The 27680-nt window shown below is 41.3% G+C and overlaps 1 protein-coding gene across 1 annotated transcript in view; it reads left to right on the top strand.

Moving 5' to 3' along the window:
• AFF2 (AF4/FMR2 family member 2) overlaps positions 1-27680 on the top strand; it is a 614371-nt gene that overhangs the window by 374979 nt on the left and 211712 nt on the right. Inside the window, exons 5-6 of the mRNA XM_044306720.1 lie at positions 14490-14576; positions 26713-26749. Of these exons, the coding sequence (XP_044162655.1) occupies positions 14490-14576; positions 26713-26749 (124 nt within the window). The remainder of the gene's footprint in view (positions 1-14489; positions 14577-26712; positions 26750-27680) is intronic.

Here is a 27680-nt window from a genome sequence, read left to right on the forward strand (position 1 = left end):
TTATTGTTTTATACTTTACATAGTACCTATCAAAATTCTTCAAAATTTTAAGACCATCATGTTAGGTTAGTTTAATGTTGCCAGGTTAAAGTCAATGTCATATCCCGCAAAATATCATGTACTGTAACTGCAGTACCCATGTGGGGATATCTCAGAGCTTTTGTGTCCACGTCATCCAGTTTGTAACATCAGATTCTGCACAGAGTAAGGTAAAGCACCAAACAGCAACAGATACCTTGCTGGGGCCTGAACCATTCAGTTGAGTACGTTTTTTAAATGGTGGCTCCTGGAACTAACCTTTGTGTAGATAGGAATGTGGTGGCCTGGAGAGAGTAGGTATAATCTTGGGGTCTCCAATTTTAGGTAATGTATTTATATCATTTTAAGAAATGATATAAACAATTAGCTAATTTTCAAATATTACTGAAAAGCAGCATTATTTAGACATTGTGAACCCACTTCTATTTTTTCTCCTTTGAAAGTACAGATACATTTTAGGGCATGTAGTAGTCTGATGAGAGTAATGCATTAAATATTGTAATCTCCATTGCAGGATATGTCATACAATATGATTCTATGTTTTATGTTGAAGCCTATGGTAGTCAAACTTATGAGTAAAATTCTTCCCAGGAGCCAAGTACACCCACTATGTGAAGACTTTATCAGAATAGAGACTGAATTAAGCTGACATATCCAGAGAAAGGATACTTTTCACTGGAATTACTTCAGAAATGATTTGCTGGTTGTTTTATTTGAACTGTTACAATATATTGTTCTGTGCAACATTAGATTTCCCCAGGGGATAATGGTTGGAGGATGAACAGTTTACTTAAATGAAATGCTAGGTATGAAACAACTGAAGTCAGTGACTTGGTTATAGGGTAAAATATGAACTTTTAGATTAAATTGAAGGACAATTAATGTAAGGAAAAAGGACAGTCAAAGTCAAAAAGCAACTTCAGTTTCTTGGAGGCTTCTTTTTTTCTAGTTCTGAAGATCTGATATCCATATATTGATACAAGAAGAGGGTGATGGGGGAACTCCCGTTGATAAACCTGAGAGCTTTTCAGGATAAATTATATAAAGGGAAAACCTTAACCCTCCTCTTGTGTTAGGGTCAGAACCGACCCGTTAACATCATGGATAGTAACAGAAAGCTAACATAAGAGGAGGGTTAAAGAGTCTTAAAACTAGTGTTGAGTGAAGTATTAAAGAAGTCGATTTGGCTGCTTCGCCGAATTTTACATTGTACCCCTTAGATGCCGCATTTATAGCTGATCACAGCATTTGATAGCAATATTACAGTGTAAGATAAAAAAAATTACATCATACTTACCTCATCCATTTGTTTGCGACAGGCCGGCCACTGCCATCTTGATTGAAGATCTGGCACAAAATCCTGCACGGCCTGTGGTGATATCATACTTCACCACACATGGGATATTGTGCGAGATCTTCGATCAAGATGGTGGTGGCCGGCCCTTTGCAAACAAATGTATGAGGTAAGCATATCTTTTTTTTTACGCTATTTCAGAGAAAATCGATTCGCTACCATGAAGCACGAGGAAATTCAGCATTGTAGCGAATCAAATTTTCCCCAAAATTCGTATTGAAGTCCACTTTGTGGACTTCGATTTGCTTAACACTACTTAAAGCCTTAAAACTTTTGATATGTCATAGCGTGTAGTAGCATACATCTACTTCTTCGGCACTTCCATAAAACATACCTCTTTATTAACTTACAATTAAAATAGCAAACTGTAGCCAAAGTGTTTCGGGAAGTCTAAGTCATGGCATCAAGTCAAAGTGGGGGTCTTCATACTGAAAACATTTTTTTATTAAACATGTATTACAGACATAATTGGCATACACAATCGTGTATGCCAATCATGTCTGTAATGCATGTTTAAAGGGGTTCTGCACTTTTTTTTAACTGATGATCTATCCTCTGGATAGATCATCAGCTTCTGATCGGCGGGGGTCCGACACCCGGGACCCCCGTCGATCAGCTGTTTGAGAAGGCAGCGGCGCTTCAGCAGCGCCGCGGCCTTCTCACTGTTTGCCGCCGGGCCGCCCGCCCACTGACGTCACGACTTGTATCAACTAGAGTGGGCGCGGCTAAGCTCCATTCAAGTGAACAGAGCTTAGCCGCGCCCACTCTAGTTGATACAAGTCGTGACGTCAGTGGGCGGGCGGCCCGGTAGTAAATAGTGAGAAGGCAGCGGCGCTGCTGGAGCGCCGCTGCCTTCTCAAACAGCTGATCGGCGGGGGTCCCGGGTGTCGGACCCCCGCCGATCAGAAGCTGATGATCTATCCAGAGGATAGATCATCAGTTAAATGAAGGTGCAGAACCCCTTTAATAAAAATGTGATACTATAATTATAATGGCTGTGTGATTAGCTTGTTATTTACTGTTAAACCACCTATACTTCTATTGGTGTTCTATTCTATGGTGTATATGGGTTGATTACAGGTTGGGATATAGGTTTTGTGTTTAGGTCTTCGTACTGAGACCACCACCAATCAGTAGAACGAGGAGAGAGAAAAGCTTGCATATTGCACTCTCACTGCAGGGGATGGAGTCGAGGTAGGTCCACAAATTTTCTACTGACTCCATCTTGCTTCTGTCTCCTGATGAGAGCACTCAAAAGTTTTGATATATCACATGCTGAGTTACATCCTTCAACTGCCTCCTGAGCTGTGATAGGGAGAGAGCTGCAGTGCAAAGGACAAGCCCTCCCCCCTCTGAGCTGCAGCAGAAAGTACACCCCCACCTGAGTTGGCAGTTCAATTGGAACAATAAATGTGGCGATCTCTGGATCCATGTGAGGTACCGGGCTGGTTCTAGCTTTGTTAGAAAGAGATTGTCATGTACTATATGAAGTCTGATTTTTATTTTTTACAATATTCATGGGATAATCCCTTAAACAAATTTTGCCATATACGGTATACGAGCACTGTAAAGTTTGTAATGTTTAAGTTAGCAGGCTAGTTAGTGTGATAATAATAATAATAATAATAAAGAAGAAAAAGGAGGAGGATACATCCCATATTTCTTAGTTGTCCAGTGTTATATACATGTAAGCATTTTACATTTTTGTTTTCGGAAACCTTTTTCAGTAACTGTAGAAGTGTTGCAGAGGCATCATTAGTTGGAATTTGTAAAACTAAACAAGGCTTTCCTTTTTATAATACACACCATGCTAGCAAATGTCATGTTCCACTTGTCATATTCCAGTGATTAATTTGTACTTCTATCTCTGTGAACAAACAATCCTGTGTGTTCTATAATGCTCTGTCTTAGTAACGTCTACAAACTCAGCCCATCTCCCCAAGGACAAGGGGGGAAAAAAACCTCTTGTGGTTATAAAAACCACATAAATTGCACACTTCCAAAGACGGAATTCTTTGTACCGCTGGGTCTTGGCAAACATTTTAATATCTCTGTTACTTACACTGGATGCGCATAGAACATTATTGCAGCCGCTGAAGCTAGACATTTTTAAAACTGTTTTGAAAGACTTTTTCAAAAACTAGAATCGTAAATCAAAGAGCCTGGTTCACTCCAGCATCTGTACTGCTTTGGTAATGGTTTACTTTGTAAAATGAACAGAGCTCCATTAATTTGTGAAGGCATCCATTCCCATTGGTATGGTCCCAGTACTGGCAGGATTTATGAGTTTCATATTTTTTATATCTTTGTTCTATTCTGTTCCATAGAAATCTACTACACATGACTAAATGTAAAAATATTCATAAGCCTAAAATAAAAAAATAGAACGGTAATACTTTTGCTTGTACATATGTTGAATGTCACGCAAACTTCAGAATTCCATAAATCTCATGCATTTGGTAGTACATGATGGATTTTTGGATTCGTCTGTGCAGGCAGATATTGGTAACCTTCTGTGTTGATGTGGTGGTCATTTTTACAAATATATGGAATAAAGAAGCAGGGGAGAGATGAGAATATGATTACATGATCAGACTACACAAAAGTTCCTTTTCATCTGTTACAATAGAAATATATTAGTCTGCATGGGAGCTGTGGACCATAAATAGTAGAATATTTTCATCAAAGCTCCTTTAATTTTTAATCAGAGACATTGGTACATTCAAAAAAAGGTTTAATGCAATTGCAGATGTAGCCATAGCCTTTATTCATTGTGTTGTTCAATGCTCTCATGTACTTTGACTTTAAAATTGACGCCCTATCCTTATATCAGTTGGAGAGCAACTCTTGGGACCCACAACAATCAGCAGTTTGAAGGGGCTGTGGTGCTCTGGTGAGTGCTGCATCCTCTTCATTGTTTGTCAGGCACTGCTTCATACATTACTTAGTGGCGGTGCCTTTTATTATTTCTTACTACTGCTTAGCCTGGAACAAGTGATTGGGATTGGGCTGAAATGCCAGGCACAGCCACTACCAAAAGAACAGTACTGTACCTAGTGAACAATGAAGAGGACATGCCAGTTGCTGGGGTGCCCCTTCAAACAGCTGATCAGCCAGGTGCTGAAAGCCAGATCCCCACCAGTCTCCTATGGATATTCCTATGTAGCCCCTTTAAATATAAGTTATTAATATTTCAAAGTTGAAAAAAATTGAAAACCTATTGAAACCAAGTCATGTTAATAACTGCAAACATTGTAAGCGGAAGTTAATTTCAGGCACTTACTAATGTATTGTGATTTATATATTGCCTCTTTTACTGGTTTGATGAATTTTTCCATCACATTATATATTGCTCGTTTCCATGGTTACGACCACTCTGCAATTCAGCAGCGGTGGCCATGCTTGCACACTATAGGAAAAAATGACGGCCTCTCTGGTGTCCGGGGCCATGGGAGTGCGCATAAGCACGCATGTGCAGCAAATCCCAACCCAGCCACCGAGCAGTGTAGAAAGAGAATTGTGCAGCTAGAAGTCCTTTCACACAAAGCAGTAATCAGGCTCATTCCCAATAATTGGGCCCAGTAAAGGTGCCAACTCTCCCCTCGCGCTTGTTTATTGGTTGACCCTGTATTTCAGCCACCACCAAAAATCACTGTTTTTGGGCAGCAGATCGTCCTGTATAAACTGCAACCAGGTAGAAGCCATTGCTTACAGCTGAGATGTTTGCTGCTTGTATTTGCAGCTTCATCTTCACTGACAATAAGGCAACTATCGGAAACTTTGATTCCTTCCCATTAATTGTCTGTAACATTGGTCCATGTAAAAAGACCATAAGGGATCCAACTAAACCAGATCCACCTAAAGCAAAAGTTCTTCTTTCCAAAGGATTTGATCTGCATAGGTTATAAGTTTTTGTCAATCCTTGAAATACGTAGTATGTTAGAAAGATCCAAACCTTTTAACTTATGAGGACTTAGTTACTGTATATAATAATATTATGGGACAGGCACTTTTCGACCTCCGTCTGTTCTTTTGGTGCAGTATAAAATAAACCGGCTGGGTTTGTACTGTACTCCTATCAATTCCATTTCAAGATTATCCTGTAACTTCATGTACCTTTTTCTTATGACACATAAGTACATGAATGTTCTTGAAGTCTTTGCTTGTTCTAATGTATATCTGAGGGTTTCCGAAAACCAAACGCAACCCTTTTAAACGAGCAAAAAGAGCGTGACCAACTGTGACAACTACAGCATGTGCAAGTGATTATGATGCTTTTGAACATAGTCTAGAGAACAAGATGCCTATATTACTTCATCTGAAAACTTTGTAAACGTGGGAGCCAATAAAGTGGTGGATTTCAAGTATTTGTTTAATCTTTAGTATGATAAAAATAGCTTTTCTGCCACGCTAATCCATGTATCTTGTGCATCAGTTAACATGATGTTAGAGTTATGTAAAGTTGAAATAATGTGGAAATAAATCAATGACCGCTTTTATACTGCCTTTTCACATGCACCCAATCCTACTTTAAATCATTACACATGTTACATTACATTGAGTCTACTTCGCATTTCATTTTAAGATTCTGGCCAAAAAAAATCAAGTATGATAGCCATCTTGCATGAAGCATGCTTGAGTCAAAACATAAATAAAATGAAAAATAATATTATAACCAGACCACCAAAAAATAAAAAATTAAAGATGTTTATAATTAATTTTGTAAGGCTTACTGACTGTGGGGGTTTCATCCTAGGCATGGTACGACAGCTTAATAGCCATAGGTCAAGTGCTGCTTTATCAAAGGAAATAGGTATTAATGGATTGAAAATGTCACATACTGGCTTATAGGGACAACATACATTATAATTCAGCCTCACACATTTGGTGCCTCTGTGCATTTTGTATTATTGACATAAGAACCTCAGACTTCTTCAGCCAAACTTTAAAGTTGGCACTATGCATTTGGTAGGGAAGTGTTCTCCTGGCATCAATGTTAAGCCATCTGTCATGCAGCCATACGGTTAATCATATCAACAGAGAATACATTTTCAGTGCAGCAGAGTTCAGTACCAGTTTGCTTTACACCTTTTCAGCTTCCACTTGGCATTGAGCTTTATTATCTTTGAGTCGTGCATTCATGATTGGCCATGGAAGAAAATTGCTTGTGCTCAGGGGCATAGCTAAAGGCTCATGGGCCCTGGTGCAAGAGTTAGACTTGGGCCCCCCTTCCCTCAGTGCTTTGTGTGTCTTCTTATGCAGCACAAGGGTATTTGGGCCCCCTCAGGCTCCTGGGCCCGGTAGCGACTGCTACCTCTGCACCCCCTATAGCTACGCCCCTGCTTGTGCTGATGTTGGCGTCTAGAGTTTGGAAGTTGGTTGCTGTAGAGGACAATTCACAGAGTTGCTGTTCTGGGATCATATGTGTCCTATCTAGAGATTAATGTATTGATTTTAAGCTTGTTGAATCTGAAACTTTTGTGATTGGTCCTGCACAAATTGCTCAGATTGGTAGCCACAATTTTACACATCAGAAGACAGAAGAATGCATCTGCCATGAAAAAAGGGATCATTTTGGATCATCTTTAATTTTATAAACCTCTGACAGTGTAGGGTGTTTTTAAACAGGCTGTTTGTTACCACTGACTACCATCTTTTAACCCATAGCCAGAGATGTCATTGACATTAATAAGTCTGTCTTGGAGTTAAAGAACTTTAGATCCAGTCTTAGGAGACCCCAGATTGTCATATACAACTTTTCAGGGCAATTGGGGTACTTTTGATTCAGAAAAAATGTATTCAGAATGAACTGAATCTGATGGCCAAATTGCCTAAATTAGACCTGAAAGGAATTTTGCCTATCTTTAAGCCTATTTTTTATAGTTGAGCTGCCTAAGTGGTCCTACTTTACACTAACAGCACTATTGTATAGGCTAGTTCTAGTAAAGAAGAACATTGGAAAAGTGGCATCTCATAATGTTCCGCTAAATGACCCTTTGTCTATAGGGATTGCATGGTTGTATTATTATATTGTTCAACTAATAGCCATTTCCATGAATGAAATAAGCTACTAATTACTCACTAATTAAAAGGGGCTTCTGCATACATAAATCATGTGATAAACAGGCTTAGTCAGTAAAGAACAAGCTTACCCATGGCCTTAGTATCATTGTAGCACTGGTGCTTGCAGTGCTGGGTGTGCCGGCATACATACATAATTCCTCTGGTTAGCCATCTTATATGCTTCTGGCATATGTAAAAAAACTGTGAACTCTCATCTTCCCGAAGCCTGGGTCACCTATGATATAGATGGACACTTTTATTACCACTACTCTGTGAGGCCGGCTATAAAAAGGTCATAAAGGCTATACCAGGCCCAGCTCATCCTATAAGATAAGATCAGCTTGCTGTCAAGCCTGGCTGGAGCGTGACGTCATTAATTTCCAGGTCTGGTTTGAGGAGAGCTAATAGCCCTTAATTAGCTCTGGGCATAAAACCAGTCCACTTTCATATTTCATTTATGAATCAACTTATGCCCTTTCTGACACCAGATCCAGGCTCTATAGAGTATTGTGGTTAATTGGGTATCAAATATGACTAGAGGATGTGATTCCGTAGCTGACCTATGGGTGGTAGAAGAACTACAGGTCCCAGCATTACCGTGTGTGGTCTCATTCTGTAGGTAAATAAATAAGGATCGCAAATATGTATTCTGTATAAAAATATGCTGATGTATCAAGGAGATACGAGCTTAAGTATAATCCTCATTGTAGGAACTGAACTTTGATGGGGTCATAAAACACTTGGGGGCCAATCCCTAAGCTTCCCAGTCACTCTGCTGCCATTGGCTGACAGGAGTAAGTCTCCTGCCCATGGGAGAGTTCATAAAAATCCATGCACAAGGACAGAGGAGAGAGACCCATGGAACATCACCAGACACTTAATTGGACATTGACAGCATATCCCTGTATCAGAAGAACTTTGAGGGTCTCCCCTGATACATACTGAAAAGGGGTTTGCAAGGATTCAAAAAGGACATATGAACGACCATCTGAAACCCTCCAGAGAAACTAAGTATTCTTTCATCTTTTTCCCTTTCATTTGAACTGTCGTGATTATTTATATTGTTATTATTATTCTGTAGTTTTATAGTCATTTTCATTAGACTTGTATGCACTGCTTTTTACCGCCTATTAAAGATTATAAAATCTAAATAGCCAAGTCTTCCATATTCTAAGCTGCTGAACAACGTACCTTGCCTTTGAAGAGACGTTACCAGGTAGTTAGTTAAATTGCATTTAGGAATTGTAGCTGGGGGTGATTAACTGTGGTTGGTCAGTAAGTGATATCCGGTTCATCCACTGATCTGTGTGATAGTGAATGACCCGGATAGTCGGCTCGTGGACCGGGAACCCACGTGGTGGCAGTTACCAAAGTGTAGTGGGGGGGTGTTAGCTGGATGGTAATACCCCGGTCACGTGAGGTCTCTGTGTGTGCGCAGACTCCGTCACAGACCACTACATCACAGCTGTGGGATCCGGAGCGGTCGGATCCATAGTTCGTGACATTTTCAGGTGGCAGCTTACGGGATTCTGTATGCTTAGAATATTAGTGCATGAAGTTATGTTCATAACTCTGTACTAAAGGATTGAAAAATTCTGGAAGACGAAGCACAGTGCATTAGTTTTGATAGAATAATAATTCACGACAGTACCCTCCCCTCTCTCTTGTTTTCTGTCCTATCTTTTATTTGACAATAATGTCCGAATCCGTGAATTATGACGTCCTGAGCGTGGCTGATATCACAGCTCTGTGTGAGCACAAAGGCATCCAAGTATATGGGAAAAATAAGACTGTCCTCATCCAGGAGTTATGTGCACGGAGGAGTCAAGAGTCATCCCTGCAGGATTCAGAGAATGGAGGAGACTCTGGGGCCCCTGAGCCAGGTGATCCCTTCCAGAATGAGGATGATGAACTGGGAGGAGGACAGCCTGCTGGGGCTTGCAGTCCTCTAGCTGGACATAACTCTGTCTCTATGCCATCCCAAAATGGTCTGGACCAACTAATGCTCAGTAACCCGGACTTATATTTTCGGCTGCTGGAGGCACGTCGGGCAGAGCGTCAGGCTGAGCGCGAGGCTGCAGAACGGGAAGCTGTCCGCAGGCATGAACTGGACATGGCCCGAGTACAGCTTCAGGGGTCCGACAGGCATGCTACATCCACAGGCCCATCCCTGATGGTCAAGCCAAAACTGCCTGTGATGGAGTCTGAGAACTGTGACATTGATCTTTTCCTGCATGCTTTTGAAACATCATGCCAGCAGTACCAGGTACCCGAGCCACAGTGGGTGGGACATCTAATGTCCGCACTGAAGGGCAAAGCTATGGAGGCCCTGGTCGGACTACCATTAGCAGAGCGTACCAGTTACGCGGTCATCAAAAAGGCTATTCTGGTCAAGTACCAGCTGACTCCAGAGACTTACCGTTTACAGTTCCGGTCCCTGCGGAGAGGGCCCGGAGATACTTATATGGACCACCTGGGAAAGTTGCAGACCACCTTCCAACAGTGGTCTGATCCCCTCACAGAGGACACCAAGCAGTCCCTGGCGGATCTGATGGTCCGAGAACAGTTTGTCTCCAATTTCCCCACAGATGTGCAAAAATATGTATGTGAGCACAAGCCAAAGAGTGCGCGAGAGGCGGCCGAGCTAGCCGATGAATATGTCGCCATGCCCAGCACTCGGGCATTCAAAGACACTCTGTCCCGTCTGGGAGGAACCTCTTCATCTGCTTCTTCCTCCCGGCCAGCTTTGTCGATTCCTGTCCAGCGACCCTTTCACAGGCCTGCACAAAGACCGGAAGGAGTCAAGCCAGCACCGACAGACGTGCGCAAGTGCTATGCGTGCGGCAAGCCAGGACACCTCAGCCACTCGTGCCCGGAGAAGAAGACAGCACCCCCTGGCAAGCTTGCCCGCAACCCATCATCTGTGCTGTTAGTGAATGGAGCTGCAAGACACACCGCAGACAACCTACAGTCGGTTACTGTGGGCAACCGGTGCACCACAGGCTTCCGCGATACAGGAGCCGAAGTCACACTAGTTCGGCCTGAACTAGTGGATGACGCAGACCTTATTCCCGGCAAAAGCCTCACCATCACGGGAGTTGGGGGGGTGAGCCCTAATGTTCCCCTAGCTCGTGTTTTCCTTGATTGGGGGGCTGGGAGTGGAGTAAGGGAGGTGGGAGTCTCTGCAGAGATCCCCACAAATGTTTTATTAGGCACTGACCTAGGACGATTGGTCTCGTGCTACGTGCCCCCTGGAAGCACACAGGACTCACCCGTCCCTATGGAGGTCCCTGGACATACCGAGGTACTGTGCAAGGATGTTTGTGTAACATCAGATAACCTTGGGGATGGACCTCGGGAGGTGGGAGGTGGGGTGTGTGGGAGCAGTTCTCCTATGACAGGAGATGTAGAGGGGATGGCGGGTGTATGTACACAGGTAGCGGACATGTGTTTAACTGATTCAAGTTGTGCAAATGTTAAATGTGATGACATTATTGTGCCTGTGTAGCCCGTCACTCGCAGGTCTGCAAAAACCGCAGCGGAATGCTCCATTGGGAAAGAGCAAGTGGAAGTGTCCCCTTCCACCGGTTCGGACCCCGTGGACTTAATTGCGTCAGAGCCTCAGCCACTGTCCCTGTTCGCCACAGGACAGCTGGCTGGGACTTGTAGTGCCGCCTTTGAGCAGGCCCTGCGAGATGACCCTACCTTGGAGCAGCTAAGAGGGTTAGCTGCCAGCCCTCCCACTGAGGGAGACAAATACCGAGTGTGTTGGGACAATGGGAAACTTTATAAGGAGGACATCTCCCACAGTGACAGTAGGGTGGGGCCACTCAAGAGGCAGCTCATTGTACCTCATAGTAGGAACTGAACTTTGATGGGGTCATAAAACACTTGGGGGCCAATCCCTAAGCTTCCCAGTCACTCTGCTGCCATTGGCTGACAGGAGTAAGTCTCCTGCCCATGGGAGAGTTCATAAAAATCCATGCACAAGGACAGAGGAGAGAGACCCATGGAACATCAATTGGACATTGACGGCATATCCCTGTATCAGAAGAACTTTGAGGGTCTCCCCTGATACATACTGAAAAGGGGTTTGCAAGGATTCAAAAAGGACATATGAGCGACCATCTGAAACCCTCCAGAGAAACTAAGTATTCTTTCATCTTTTTCCCTTTCATTTGAACTGTCGTGATTATTTATATTGTTATTATTATTCTGTAGTTTTATAGTCATTTTCATTAGATTTGTATGCACTGTTTTTTACCGCTTATTAAAGATTATAAAAATCTAAATAGCCAAGTCTTCCATATTCTAAGCTGCTGAACAACGTACCTTGCCTTGGAAGAGACGTTACCAGGTAGTTAGTTAAATTGCATTTAGGAATTGTAGCTGGGGGTGATTGACTGCGGTTGGTCAGTAAGTGATATCCGGTTCATCCACTGATCTGTGTGATAGTGAATGACCCGGATAGTCGGCTCGTGGACCGGGAACCCACGTGGTGGCAGTTACCAAAGTGTAGTGGGGGGGTGTTAGCCGGATGGTAATACCCCGGTCACGTGAGGTCTCTGTGTGTGCGCAGACTCCGTCACAGACCACTACGTCACAGCTGTGGGATCCGGAGCGGTCGGATCCATAGTTCGTGACACTGGGGTCTTAGGTTTGAATCTGACCAAGGACATCATCTGCATGGCGTTTGCGTGGGTTTCTTCCAGGTACTCTGGTTTCTTCCCACACTCCAAAGATATGATGATAGGGAACTTAGAGTCCCATTGGGGACAGTGTAATGCTAATGTGCTGCGGAATATGTGCTATATAAATGAGTAAAAGAAATATAGCATAGGAAGTGTACCAGATAAATTAACTGCTTGTGTTAGAAATGGTGAAAATTGTAGGAACATAGACATTAGTATTACAATTATACATATACTGTATTTGTACAGATTTTCACAATTAAAATTTAACCATGCTGGCAACAGTTATTGACTAAAGCAAGCCATAAATGTAATAAAACTGTGGCATATATTATAAAAGCAGTTACACAAATTAAAATTAATCAGGTAAAATAATATTAGGTTGGGCATAATTATATGCTGTAGAACCTTTCTAATAATATTTTCTGTCTCTCTTAATTGATTTGGTCTAAAGATGTTACCATATGTATCAGGTTCAATTGAAAAAATAAGAACAAGTAGAATATAGGGAAAAAAAGAAGAAAATTTGGAGTTATGTGTTTGCTTAAACATCAATCCTTTTAGTTCCATAAATTAATTTTGCCACAAACTGATAATGTAAAACATGAAAGTTCAGAATTGTTCCTACCGTCTACTTGTTAGAAACATTAATCTAACCATTTCTGACAAGGTCATGTTAGGTATTCTATATAAGTTACTGCCTCCTTGCAATTTACAGATCATTCTTCCGAGCATAAAGCCTGACAATTTCTGCATATTACCTTATCAAAAGGAATGACACAATTGACACTAAAATGAAGGAACACTTTGTACATGTCTGGAAGTATGATAAAATGTTTTTTCTCAGAATGTGAATGTATATTAGGCATCAATAGAACATTAGGTTAATCTATACACTTGGACAATAATCCTGATATCTGAAAAAGCTCAAAAGAAACATAGTAGAGCATATAAATGTATATTATTACTAGTAGTTTACACATTGGAGGACATCTAAAGTTTCAAAATGATAGCTTAAGGGGTAGCAGTTACCATACAGATCGTGTCTGATCTATAAGCATCATGTTGAAATCCCTGCTTATTCTGGGCTTAGGAGTCCAGAGGGTGGAGTGATTGACAGCCTTCCTGTATGAGTATGTGAACGAAGCAGTCAGTCACTGAGTAGGACCACCCACTGGGCTCTAAGGCCATAATAGGCAGAGGAATACAAGTTATACTGAATCTTTTCCCACAAAACTGTATAACAAGCAGCTCAGATTCTCCTTCTCTATAAAATGTGAGAAGCTTGGTGACAGGTTTCTTTTAAAACCCCAATAAAAAATCTGTAGGAAAGCCCCCTTCATGTTCTCCTCAAATGTGACAGGTTGATCACTTGGAACACCTCAGGCTTTAGGGTTTGGGTGTGAAATCAACATTGGCACCCACTATAATTATTACCCTGTTAAGGTCACCTGAATAATAAATGGTGGCACACACTAAATGTGATCTTCTTCATGTGCATTTTTGAGAAGCTGCTTCTGGTATTTGGCTGATTTGCTGGCATTTCTTTACTGTACAAATGAAGTAATTGCAAAGATATCTGATGTTCTGTGGTTTCTTTGAAGCTCTATTTTCCATTTTAATTGGGATATACTGGGAAAACTTTAATCACTTGACATGAAATGGTCACAATAGGTTAAATAATTCTCTAGGGGGTTTGTCTAGTATCCATTTGTTTCCTGGGAATCCTTCATGTTTGTCTCCAAGGGATTAACACAAAGAAAAGTACTTATTATGGTCATTCAATGTATGATCATCTGTCTTAGATGAGAAATATATATACTGTAGCTATACAGAACACTAGAGTGGCAGTATAGTGATAGGATTGGCTTTCAATTTCAGACCTACGTTGGTTTTAGGTTATTCCTCCCTCATAAAAACACACAAGTTATAAACCAGTGCACACCATTAACCAGGAATTTATTAACCAGTGCACAGCTTAAATATACACCAGCTCATATGTAGTTGTAGGTTTACCTCAATTGGACACATCTTCAGCACTAAACTAGATCAAGACTAATGTATGAAACTCCAGTCTTGATAAATTCCCTCAAAAGCCCAATTTGTAAACCATTTGGTACTTGGGTTATGCATGCAATGTGATGGTCAGACATATCCAAGGAATAGATGGTTCAGCTAGATTACCTAGCTATGTCAAATCTAATGATTTTTATGGTCAGGTAGAAGGCAGGTATTCTGACCATCTCCTGGGAACCTGTTGTTTTGGTTATCCGGTATAGAAGAATTGCATTTGGCGTCCATCAGCTTATGGTAAACTATTTTTTTTTTGTTTTATCTTACAGGAAATGACTCATTTGTGGCCCCCTCCACTGACTGGAATCCATACCCCATGTAAAGCAGAGCAGTCCAAATTTCCAATTCCCAACAAGGTAAGCCCGAGTATCATTCATATACAGTAAATTCTATACATTATATTCCCATTCATTTCAATGGGACATTCTGATCACATGTCTCTGAAAAAGAAAGTCCAAAGGACAAAGCTCTTCCACAATGTTCTAATGATATGTCACTAAGAAAGATATTTATCCATTAATTTGCTTATCTGTAGTATGTGCATTTATACATACCTCCTTGTGCTACATAGATCAATTTACTCCTAATTTTTTTTTCCATCAAGTTCTTGGTGGTAGCCTCAAACTGTTTAATCAGTGCTTTTTTATAATAACAGTTTTTATCTTTTACTGTGCATGTGTCTCCAAATAATGGTTCTCTGTAAAAGAGACATGCAAGCTCGTCTTCTTACCAAAGGAAAGCAGAGTGTCACATACCAGGAACCCAGCTCTTTCCAAGTAACTACCCTTTAACAGAGCTGAGCACAGAAAATTTGCACTAACTGAGCACTATTTCTCCTATGGAGGGGATAGAATATGCATGAGGAGTATTGTAGGCCAGACAAAATATATGAAAATTAGCACGTTAGATTTTTAGCACGAGCTTCGTGGTAACAAATCGAAATTTCCTAAAATGGGAGCTACATGTGTGAGGACTGAGGACATGGGGCATGGCACTTTGGGAAGGCGGGATCACGCCGATTGACATGCCTGCATGCAGCCAATCAGCAGCCAGCCAGCCTCATGATGTCACAACCCTATAAATACGGCAGCCATTTTAGATTCTGCCATTTTCCAGCGTTCGGCGTGCAGGGACAGATGTGTGAAGGTGCTATGGACAGCAATTGGAGAAACCTCATTGTGGAAAAAAAAGACAGAAAAAATGATTTATAAGTGCAGGGAAAGGATAGGGAGGAATCATTTCAAAGCATCTTATTGCAGGGAGAGACGACAGAAGGCGCTAGGGACATTAATAAAAAAGTGATTTACAAGTGCAGGGAACGATTATTTGGGGATCAAAATAGTCATTAGACAGTTCTGTCATTCCAGCTATTTGTTATTGGGCTGCAAGTGCTATGTTGAAAAGCCCTTAGAGGCTTATATCTTGGTATCTTATTCAGTAAAACAAGAAAACTATATACACATTTCCCTTCTGCAGTTATTTCTGGTGAAAGGATATAGGGGCGCATTTCAATAACAACCTAACAAAGAAAAATATATATGCACTGCACTGTTGCAGTTGTTTCAGATGACAGCGTATAGCGGCGTATTTCCGTACAACACGAAAAATATATATACGCACTTCACTCTTTATTTTTTTTCCACCGTGGTAAAATCTTTTTTGAATTATTTCGGTGGAAAAAAAATCTTGTATTCAGCATTAAGCTCTGCACTTGTATGTGGTAAATTATTTTTTTAAATTATTTCGGTGGAAAAAAATCTTGTAATCAGTATTTTTCTTACTAGTCAAATGAAAGGACTTTACAATTGACTTACTTTATCTCCAGTTGCTGGTTTCTCAGATTTCACTGAGGGTCACATGACCTGTGACGTCAGCCTCTCTCCCTGCTCTGATAATGTTTCGTGCACAAAGCCTGAGAGATCAGATATGTGTCTGTACACAAGACGTCACTAGGCTGGCCATGGCCCCCCCCCCCCTGCTCTGCCATCTGCTGCTGCTCTCTGCCCTGTGTCTCCCTCCCACTGGATACTTCAGGAAAGATAAACCCCTTCAGCTGCACAGACTCAGAGCTGAAGACTTTACTGAGTAGCTACAGGCAGTGAGGAGACAAATGCTGGGTACAGGAGCTGACAGACGAGGAGTTCTGCCCAAGAACAGTTAGGGAGAATATCCTGTGTGTATCAGCAGTCTCATTGTACATCTGGGACTTGTAGTCCTACACATGCAACATGCTGCTAAGTCTCGCAGCAGGCAGACATGTCACTCAGGGCAGCTCTTGTATCCACTACCTTTGAAGAGCAGGGGGAGGGGCAGAGATTGTTGTTATTGCAGTTAAACAAAGGGCCAGAAGAGAACCAGGGAAATGAGAAATTATTTTTTTATTTTTTACCTAAAGCTTGCTTAGCTCAGTTATATATTGCTACCCATCAGATTTACGGTGCTACATTATTATTTTTTTCATAACTCGGACAACCCCTTTAAGCACTTTTTAGAATTATTTCAGTGGACAAAAAATCTTGTATTCTGCATTAAGCGCTGCACTTATATGCGTTAAAATATTTTTTAATTATTTAAGTGGACAAAAAATATTGTATTCTGTATTAAGTGCTGCACTTACATGCATTAAAATCTTTTTTGAATTATTTTGGTGGAAATACAAATTGCCACCTCCTTCATTAACTTCCTTATCTTCATTAGCATCAGACACACTAACTTTACACCCCCCCAGCTATATATATAAGTTGTGCCAGCACCACCTAGGGGCGAATAAAGGTAAATGACACTGCCAGCCTGTTAAAGGGAATTGCAGCATGATACCACAATACATTTGGTATGATATTTAGCTAGAGTTTTAAGTGCCCACATATAGCACATAGTGGGACACTGCATCAAGATGAATCAGGTGTGGATCAGCCAGTATTTCCACACACCAATGCTCGATACATCAGACTAGATCATCCATGATGCCACACCAACAATTTGACAAAAGAGACCGGTTTTTCTGACTACCTGCCTCAGCTACAATTCTGATGCTGTTACTCGCCTAATGCCAAACATCTGATGCCAAGTGCACCTTCTTTCACCCACTATCTTTAGTGGATATTGGTTTTGCCACCCACCTCCACAGTATGTCACCTTGTCACTCTGTGGCCTCCTGATGCTGCCACCACGTCCAGACTCTGACATTGTGCCAGTCTGTGGTCTCCTCATGCTGCTGCCACCTCCAGACTCTGTAATTGTGCACTTCTGTGGCCTCCTGATGCTGCCGCCACCTTCAGACTCTGTAATTGTGCCATTCTGTGGCCTCCTCATGCTGCTGCCACCTAAAGACTCTGTCATTGGACCACTCTGTGATCTCCTCATGCTGCTTTCACCTCACCACTATTTCATAGGTCCATTCTGTGGACTTTTCATGCTGTTCCCACCTTACCCACTTCATGACTGGTCCACTATTTTGGCTTTCGGGTTGGCTGACATCATCATTTATTTGACACTTTTTCTGATCTATCAGAAGGAAGAAAAAACGAGATGCACAATGAAGGCTGTCTGTGTAGCAGCTTTAAGGCCTATATGGTCCTATCAGAATTACCTTATGATTTGGTAGCCAAAAGCAGAAGTGGGTAGAAAACACAGAAGACATGCAAATATTCTATTCACGTGTCATCTCTGTTTTAGATCCATTCCTTTTTTTTTTTTTGCCTTTACCAATACTGATGGATTATTGAGCAAATGCTGACCAAGTGAAGGAGTATGCTCCACAGACAGAATCTGTTTTTTTCTGGGTAATTGTTCTGACGGTTAAGAGAATGGGGAAAATGAATCAGTGACGTCAACACAAAATTACTTCTGACTCCCTCTCCACTCTGTAGGGGGGCTCTACTTGTATAAGCGTTTAATAGAACAGGTTCTGTAGACATCTATGTGGAATCAGCTGATGACGGTGTAAAAGGAGTGCGCTTCTTCTTGAAACTAACATCGACCTGTAAGGCTGAGTTCATACTTGAGTTATTTGGTCAGTTTTGGCCCTGTGACCGCCCAAATAAGTGAAGTGTGCAGTGATTCTAAGAGCGACGCCTGTCATCTGCATGTCATATGGACTTACAGTATTATTTCCCTACCAAAGCAGACTCCCTATGCATGTTACTACAAGGCACAGTGTTCTACACCACTATAAAGGCTCTCCCGAAAAATTTGGCAAACAGGCCAGGCTAAAAATTTGCTCATCTCTACTGGTTACCTATAAGGAGGATTACTTTTATCATGATAAAGCCTTTACAGTGAATGTTTTAGCCATATGGTATTTGATGTCAATAAAATATATATATATATATATATATATATATATATATATATATATATAGAATAATATCATAAAATAAAGGTTTACAATGCCAACATTCTTCTTTCTTTTTCTATTGTATACATTTTTGGCATTGTCTGTTGTCATCCCTTATAAGGTTATTGGTATGACTTATTGTGTGGTTCTCCCCCAGCTTTTTTGTGTACATAATGATGATTAAATGTCTAAGGGCAAATGCTATGTCAAATCTGCATATTGAGTAATTGCAGGTTGTACAATATCTAAGTCACTCCGAGGCCAAAGAGTGACTACTAAAGATGAGCGAATCAAATCCAACAAAGTAGAATTCAATTCGAATTTGCGCATAAATTTGATTTGTCACTAAGCCAAATTTCCTCATGCTTCGTAGTAGCGAATCAATTTTACCTGAAATAGTGTAAAAAAAAAAAAAAAAAGTCATACTTACCTCGTTCATTTGCTCACGATGAGCCGACCACCACCATCTTGATTGAAGATCTTGCCCGGAATCCCTTGCGAGATGTGCCAAGATGGCGGCGGCTGGCCCATCGCGAGCAAATGAAGGCGATAAGTATGATTTTTTTTCTGTTAATTTTACACTGTATTATCACTCTGAGAAGCCACGATCATGTATGATTGCGGCATCTAAGGGTTACAATGATGGGGAGCTGCGTCATTGCACCCACTACTTACCAAAAAATACGCTTTGTGATAAAGTAATTTGTCACAAAGTGAATTATTTTGTAAAATTCGGCACAGCAGCCGAATCGAATTTTCCAAAACTTTGCTTATCTCTGGTGACTACTATTGTTGGCTACCATTTAGGCACTTGTTGAGGTTGACTCTCTGTACACCTCACTGCAGTATTTTACAGTACATGAGCTCCAAAAGCATTAAAGGGGTTATCTCATGATTAATATAAAGAATCAAAATCAGACAATATAGAACATGATTATCTGTTTGATTATTTTAAATCAGCCCTGTACCTCACATTCAAAGATTTCTCCATTTATTGCTCCAGTTGTTCTGTTAGATTTTTTTCAAGCTGGCAGCTCAGGGAATGTGTCCTTTCTGCTGCAACGCTCTATTTCTAACTGTCTCCGCTTCAAAAGGATCTGGCTTGATGGCACTGAGCATGTGTGACCACCTCAGCAGGGTTCACAGAGAAATAAAGAAAAGAGCAAACAGCAGGTGTCACTATACAGATACATTATTATTTTTTATTAGAAAACTGGCTATAGTAAATTTTTAATTACATGCAGTTTTTTAATGGGAAAAAACTTTTATAATTTGACTTATTTTAATGACATATTGTGGTGTTTTAGTGACATCTTAGACATGTAGAATTCAATGTAGAATTAAGACTTCTGCTGTGGTTACTGCTATTAATATTAATACTATTTTGAAGCTTCTGTGATATTACAGTCAATACTAGGGATGAGCGAACTCGAACTGTATAGTTCGGGTTCGTACCGAATTTTGGGGTGTCCGTGACACGGACCCGAACCCGGACATTTTCGTAAAAGTCCGGGTTCGGGTTCGGTGTTCGTCGCTTTCTTCGCGCTTTTGTGACGCTTTCTTGGCGCTTTTTGAAAGGCTGCAAAGCAGCCAATCAACAAGCGTCATACTACTTGCCCCAAGAGGCCATCACAGCCATGCCTACTATTGGCATGGCTGTGATTGGCCAGAGCACCATGTGACCCAGCCTCTATTTAAGCTGGAGTCACATAGCGCCGCCCGTCACTCTGCTCTGATTAGCGTAGGGAGAGGTTGCGGCTGCGACAGTAGGGCGAGATTAGGCAGATTAACTCCTCCAAAGGACTTGATTAACTGATCGATCTGCAGCTGTGGATCATTGAGCTGCTGATCCTCAATTGCTCACTGTTTTTAGGCTGCACAGACCGTTTGTCAGTCTCATTTTTCTGGGGTGATCGGCGGCCATTTTGTGTCTTGTGGTGCGCCAGCACAAGCTGCGACCAAGTGCATTTAACCCTCAATGGTGTGGTTGTTTTTTGGCTAAAGCCTACATCAGGGTGAAGCTGTCACACCAAGTGCATTTAACCAGCAATAGTCTGTTCATTTTTTGGCCATATACAAAATCAGGGGCAAGCTGCGCCTGTCACCAAGTGCATTTAACCCTCAATGGTGTGGTTGTTTTTTGGCTAAAGCCTACATCAGGGTGAAGCTGTCACACCAAGTGCATTTAACCAGCAATAGTCTGTTCATTTTTTGGCCATATACAAAATCAGGGGCAAGCTGCGCCTGTCACCAAGTGCATTTAACCCTCAATGGTGTGGTTGTTTTTTGGCTAAAGCCTACATCAGGGTGAAGCTGTCACACCAAGTGCATTTAACCAGCAATAGTCTGTTCATTTTTTGGCCATATCCCAGTCTAATTCTGTCACTAAATCCATACCGGTCACCCAGCGCCTAAATACTAGGCCTCAAATTTATATCCAGCTAAATCTGTCCCTAGTGCTGTAGCTGGGCGAGTTATTTAGTGTCCGTTCAAGCACATTTCTTGTTCTGGGTTGAAATACAATTCCCAATTTAGCAATTTCATAATTTAGTGGTTCCTGCTATATCAGAGCTCTTTGAAATCTATCCCAAAAAGGGTATATAATATTGAAGGTGCACATAGGGTCATTCAGAGTAACTTCACACACACCCGCTACTGTGTATTTCCAAGTCTAATTCTGTCACTAAATCCATACCGGTGACCCAGCGCCTAAATACTAGGCCTCAAATTTAATTCCCTCTAAATCTCTCGTTACCCACCGCTGTACTGTTGTTGCTGGGCAAGATATTTAGTGTCCGTCAAAGCACATTTTTTGTTCTGGGTTGAAGTACAATTCCCAATTTAGCAATTTCATAATTTAGTGGTTTCTGCTATATCAGAGCTATTTGAAATCTATCCCAAAAAGGGTATATAATATTGAAGGTGCACATAGGGTCATTCAGAATAACTTCACACACACCCGCTACTGTGTATTTCCAAGTCTAATTCTGTCACTAAACCCATACCTGTCACCCAGCGCCTAAATACTAGGCCTCAAATTTAAATCCCTCTAAATCTCTCGTTACCGTTGTCCTGTTGTAGCTGGGAAAGTTATTTAGTGCCCGTCAAAGCACATTTTTTGTTCTGGGTTGAAGTACAATTCCCAATTTAGCAATTTCATAATTTAGTGGTTCCTGCTATATCAGAGCTATTTGAAATCTATCCCAAAAAGGGTATATAATATTGAAGGTGCACATAGGGTCATTCAGAATAACTTCACACACACGCTTCTGTGCATTTCCAAGTCTAATTCTGTCACTAAATCCATACCGGTGACCCAGCGCCTAAATACTAGGCCTCAAATTTATATCCAGCTAAATCTGTCCCTAGTGCTGTAGCTGGGCGAGTTATTTAGTGTCCGTTCAAGCACATTTCTTGTTCTGGGTTGAAATACAATTCCCAATTTAGCAATTTCATAATTTAGTGGTTCCTGCTATATCAGAGCTCTTTGAAATCTATCCCAAAAAGGGTATATAATATTGAAGGTGCACATAGGGTCATTCAGAGTAACTTCACACACACCCGCTACTGTGTATTTCCAAGTCTAATTCTGTCACTAAATCCATACCGGTGACCCAGCGCCTAAATACTAGGCCTCAAATTTAATTCCCTCTAAATCTCTCGTTACCCACCGCTGTACTGTTGTTGCTGGGCAAGATATTTAGTGTCCGTCAAAGCACATTTTTTGTTCTGGGTTGAAGTACAATTCCCAATTTAGCAATTTCATAATTTAGTGGTTTCTGCTATATCAGAGCTATTTGAAATCTATCCCTAAAAGGGTATATAATATTGAAGGTGCACATAGGGTCATTCAGAATAACTTCACACACACCCGCTACTGTGTATTTCCAAGTCTAATTCTGTCACTAAATCCATACCGGTGACCCAGCGCCTAAATACTAGGCCTCAAATTTAATTCCCTCTAAATCTCTCGTTACCCACCGGTGTACTGTTGTTGCTGGGCAAGATATTTAGTGTCCGTCAAAGCACATTTTTTGTTCTGGGTTGAAGTACAATTCCCAATTTAGCAATTTCATAATTTAGTGGTTTCTGCTATATCAGAGCTATTTGAAATCTATCCCAAAAAGGGTATATAATATTGAAGGTGCACATTGGGTCATTCAGAATAACTTCACACACACGCTTCTGTGCATTTCCAAGTCTAATTCTGTCACTAAATCCATACCGGTGACCCAGCGCCTAAATACTAGGCCTCAAATTTAATTCCCTCTAAATCTCTCGTTACCCACCGCTGTACTGTTGTTGCTGGGCAAGATATTTAGTGTCCGTCAAAGCACATTTTTTGTTCTGGGTTGAAGTACAATTCCCAATTTAGCAATTTCATAATTTAGTGGTTTCTGCTATATCAGAGCTATTTGAAATCTATCCCAAAAAGGGTATATAATATTGAAGGTGCACATTGGGTCATTCAGAATAACTTCACACACACGCTTCTGTGCATTTCCAAGTCTAATTCTGTCACTAAATCCATACCGGTGACCCAGCGCCTAAATACTAGGCCTCAAATTTAATTCCCTCTAAATCTCTCGTTACCCACCGCTGTACTGTTGTTGCTGGGCAAGATATTTAGTGTCCGTCAAAGCACATTTTTTGTTCTGGGTTGAAGTACAATTCCCAATTTAGCAATTTCATAATTTAGTGGTTTCTGCTATATCAGAGCTATTTGAAATCTATCCCTAAAAGGGTATATAATATTGAAGGTGCACATAGGGTCATTCAGAATAACTTCACACACACCCGCTACTGTGTATTTCCAAGTCTAATTCTGTCACTAAATCCATACCGGTGACCCAGCGCCTAAATACTAGGCCTCAAATTTAATTCCCTCTAAATCTCTCGTTACCCACCGCTGTACTGTTGTTGCTGGGCAAGATATTTAGTGTCCGTCAAAGCACATTTTTTGTTCTGGGTTGAAGTACAATTCCCAATTTAGCAATTTCATAATTTAGTGGTTTCTGCTATATCAGAGCTATTTGAAATCTATCCCTAAAAGGGTATATAATATTCAAGGTGCACATTGGGTCATTCAGAATAACTTCACACACACACGCTTCTGTGCATTTCCAAGTCTAATTCTGTCACTAAATCCATACCGGTCACCCAGCGCCTAAATACTAGGCCTCAAACGCAGCCGCCTGTCTACAGCCAATGTGGACAAGCTGACGTTCATAAAAATGAACCAGGCATGGATCCCACAGGATCTGTCCGTCCCTTGTCCAGATTAGACATTAACTACCTCCCCTTAACCATATATTATTGGACTCCAGGGCACTTCCTCATTCAATCCTATTTTTATTTTCATTTTACCATTATATTGCGAGGCTACCCAAAGTTGAATGAACCTCTCCTCTGTCTGGGTGCCGGGGCCTAAATATATGCCAATGGACTGTTCCAATGTTGGGTGATGTGAAGCCTGATTCTCTGCTATGACATGCAGACTGATTCTCTGCTGACATGAAGCCAGATCCTCTGTTACGGGACCTCTCTCCTCTGCCTGTGTGCTGGGCCTAAATTTATGAAAATGGACTCTTACAGTGGTGGGTGACGTGAAGCCTGATTCTCTGCTATGATATGAAGACTGATTCTCTGCTGACATGAAGCCAGATTGTCTGTTACGGGACCTCTCTCCTCTGCCTGGGTGCTGGGCCTAAATATATGCCAATGGACTGTTGCAGTGGTGGCTGACGTGAAGCCTCATTCTCTGCTATGACATGCAGACTGATTCTCTGCTGACATGAAGCCAGATTGTCTGTTACGGGACCTCTCTCCTCTGCCTGGGTGCTGGGTAGTGTTGAGCGCGAATATTCGAAAAGCAAATTTTTTTCGCGAATATCGCAACTTCGCGATTTCGCGAATATTTCGAATATAGTGCTATATATTCGTAAAAACGAATATTCGTTTTTTGTTTTTTCCCCCCCCCACAAAATTACAGTACACATATAATTGATTGTTTCCCAAAGGTCCAACAGCTCAGATCTTACTCACATTGCCTAGAAAGTGATTGAGGCGCGAATCTTCGTAAGGCGATTTTATTAGCGCACATGCGAATATCGGCACGTCCCAGAACAGAGGCAAAGGGCTTTGCATTCATACATTAGTGAATTGAGTTGCGAATCTTCGTAAGGCGATTTTATTAGCGCACATGCGAATATCGGCACGTCCCAGAACAGAGGCAAAGGGCTTTGCATTCATACATTAGTGAATTGAGTTGCGAATCTTCGTAAGGCGATTTTATTAGCGCACATGCGAATATCGGCACGTCCCAGAACAGAGGCAAAGGGCTTTGCATTCATACATTAGTGAATTGAGTTGCGAATCTTCGTAAGGCGATTTTATTAGCGCACATGCGAATATCTACACTTGTCCCAGAACAGAGGCAAAGGGCTTTGCATTCATACATTAGTGATTGAATTGAGCTGCGAATCTTCGTAAGGCGATTTTATTAACGCAAATGCAAATATCTACACTTGTCCCCAGAACAGAGAGGCAAAGGCCTGTGCATTCATATAGTATAGCACCATATTCGCGAATACGTAGAACTTCGTAAAATTTGATTAACGAAAATTCGTATTTTTTATTTTACTTTCCACCTTACAGATTACATTGATCTGTACTCTGTCAACTACTGTCATCACCCCCCACTGTATCTCGATTGATTCCCAAAAGTCTCACATTCCCTAGAAAGTGATTGAGGTGCGAATCTTCGTAAGGCGATTTTATTAGCGCACATGCGAATATCTACACTTGTCCCAGAACAGAGGCAAAGGGCATTGCATTCATACATTAGTGATTGAATTGAGTTGCGAATCTTCGTAAGGCGATTTCATTAGCGCACATGTGAATTTTGCATAGCATATGTATTATGCGATGCGAAAATTCGAATTATCGCATATGCGAAATAATAACGAATTTGAATAATCGCGAATATTTTACGAATATTCTTTCGAATATTCACAAAATTTCGCGAATTCGAATATGGGACATGCCGCTCAACACTAGTGCTGGGCCTAAATTTATGACAATGGACTGTTGCAGTGGTGGGTGACGTGAAGCCTGATTCTCTGCTATGACATGCAGACTGATTCTCTGCTGACATGAAGCCAGATTGTCTGTTACGGGACCTCTCTCCTCTGCCTGGGTGCTGGGCCTAAATATATGCCAATGGACTGTTGCAGTGGTGGCTGACGTGAAGCCTCATTCTCTGCTATGACATGCAGACTAATTCTCTGCTGACATGAAGACAGATTCTCTGTTACGGGACCTCTCTCCTCTGCCTGGGTGCCGGGGCCTAAATATCTGAGAATGGACTGTTCCAGTGGTGGGTGACGGGAAGCCAGATTCTCTGCTATGGAACCTCTCTCCAATTGATTTTGGTTAATTTTTATTTATTTAATTTTTATTTTTATTCATTTCCCTATCCACATTTGTTTGCAGGGGATTTACCTACATGTTGCTGCCTTTTGCAGCCCTCTAGCTCTTTCCTGGGCTGTTTTACAGCCTTTTTAGTGCCGAAAAGTTCGGGTCCCCATTGACTTCAATGGGGTTCGGGTTCGGGACGAAGTTCGGATCGGGTTCGGATCCCGAACCCGAACATTTCCGGGATGTTCGGCCGAACTTCTCGAACCCGAACATCCAGGTGTTCGCTCAACTCTAGTCAATACTCCATGTGAATGGGTTTGCAGTTGGTGTAACTAGATTTTGCACATTCGACAATCAAAAAGTGTTTGATTATATTTTACACGGTGTAATTTGTTGAATACTATTTCAGACAAAAAACATTTCACTAAAACAGCCATGAATTATAATCCAAAAATCATTAAAGACAAGCCTGATGAGGATAATCACATCTACATAATTTTACCAAGATATGCAGCAAATAAGGCGTTTTTACCATTTTTTATAATAATGCCCCTTTACATCTTTGTTATTTGTCCTTAGTGTTTAATCCCCACTCCAGTCTTATGAATTTTAGATAAGGTTAAACATGTGATTGATATAGAGAGATAATGCACAAGCCTCTAGCTATGTGACCTAAATCTTTATATCTAGATGATATGTGGATTACTGGTTTGATTTATTTATGTTTATTTTTACAGGACTCTCAACATCTGACCTCAGGATACAGCATTCAAAGTATGTCTTCTGTTCACCTAGATAATCATATTGTACTGTGTGCAATGAACCAGGGACTAAGAAGAGATGCATTTAATGCTATTATTTTTGTTGTTGTGTTCACAATCGCTGCATTTATATTTCTTTTTCTCTATTTGTGTTGTCATAAGCTTAAAGGAATTTTCCAGGATTTTACTATGGATGACCTATCTTCATGATAGCTCATCAATTTCAGATCAGAGGGGATCTAACACACTGCACCCCCGACGATCAGCTGTTTGAAGAGAAAGCAGCGTTCCGTGCCAGTGCAGCCTTCCCTTCATTGTTTACCTGCTTGCCATTGGCATCGCAACGGGGAGCAGGTGTAAATTCAAGGCGTCCCATTCACTTCTATTGGACAGCACTGTAGTATATACTTGAATAGAGATGAGCAATCCCATAGAAGTGAATGGGGCGACTTGTAATTACACCTGTTTAGAGCTGCAATGTCAACGGCAAGCAGGTAAACAATAAAGGGAAGGCTGCGATCACATGGAGCATGGCCTTCTCTTTAACCTGCTGATTGGTGGAGGTGCCAGCTATGGGGGCTCCACCGATCTGATATTGATGACCTTTCCTAAGGATAGTGAAAAAAATAAGGGGCAGTAACGTGTTAAAACCTAGAGTTTATTAGGACAATTAAGATTCCATAATAGGGAGAGTTAGCCCCTACCAGACAAACTAGACAAACAACGATAAATGACCTACGTAAATAGATCACCTACAGGTCATGTCCACTACCACACTATGAAGAAGGTGGGGGTGGAAATGACCAATAAACAGACACTGTATTAGGTCTACGACGGTGTGCCATAGATCTATTAATATGCCAGTAGGTGAGAAAAGGGTAGATCTTACCGATGGTACGTATCAGGACCTATAGTCCAGTACACAGGAGGAGATTCTTGTCCTG

Source organism: Bufo gargarizans, chromosome 9, assembly GCF_014858855.1.
Source record: "Bufo gargarizans isolate SCDJY-AF-19 chromosome 9, ASM1485885v1, whole genome shotgun sequence".
NCBI classification, from domain to species: Eukaryota; Metazoa; Chordata; class Amphibia; order Anura; family Bufonidae; genus Bufo; species Bufo gargarizans.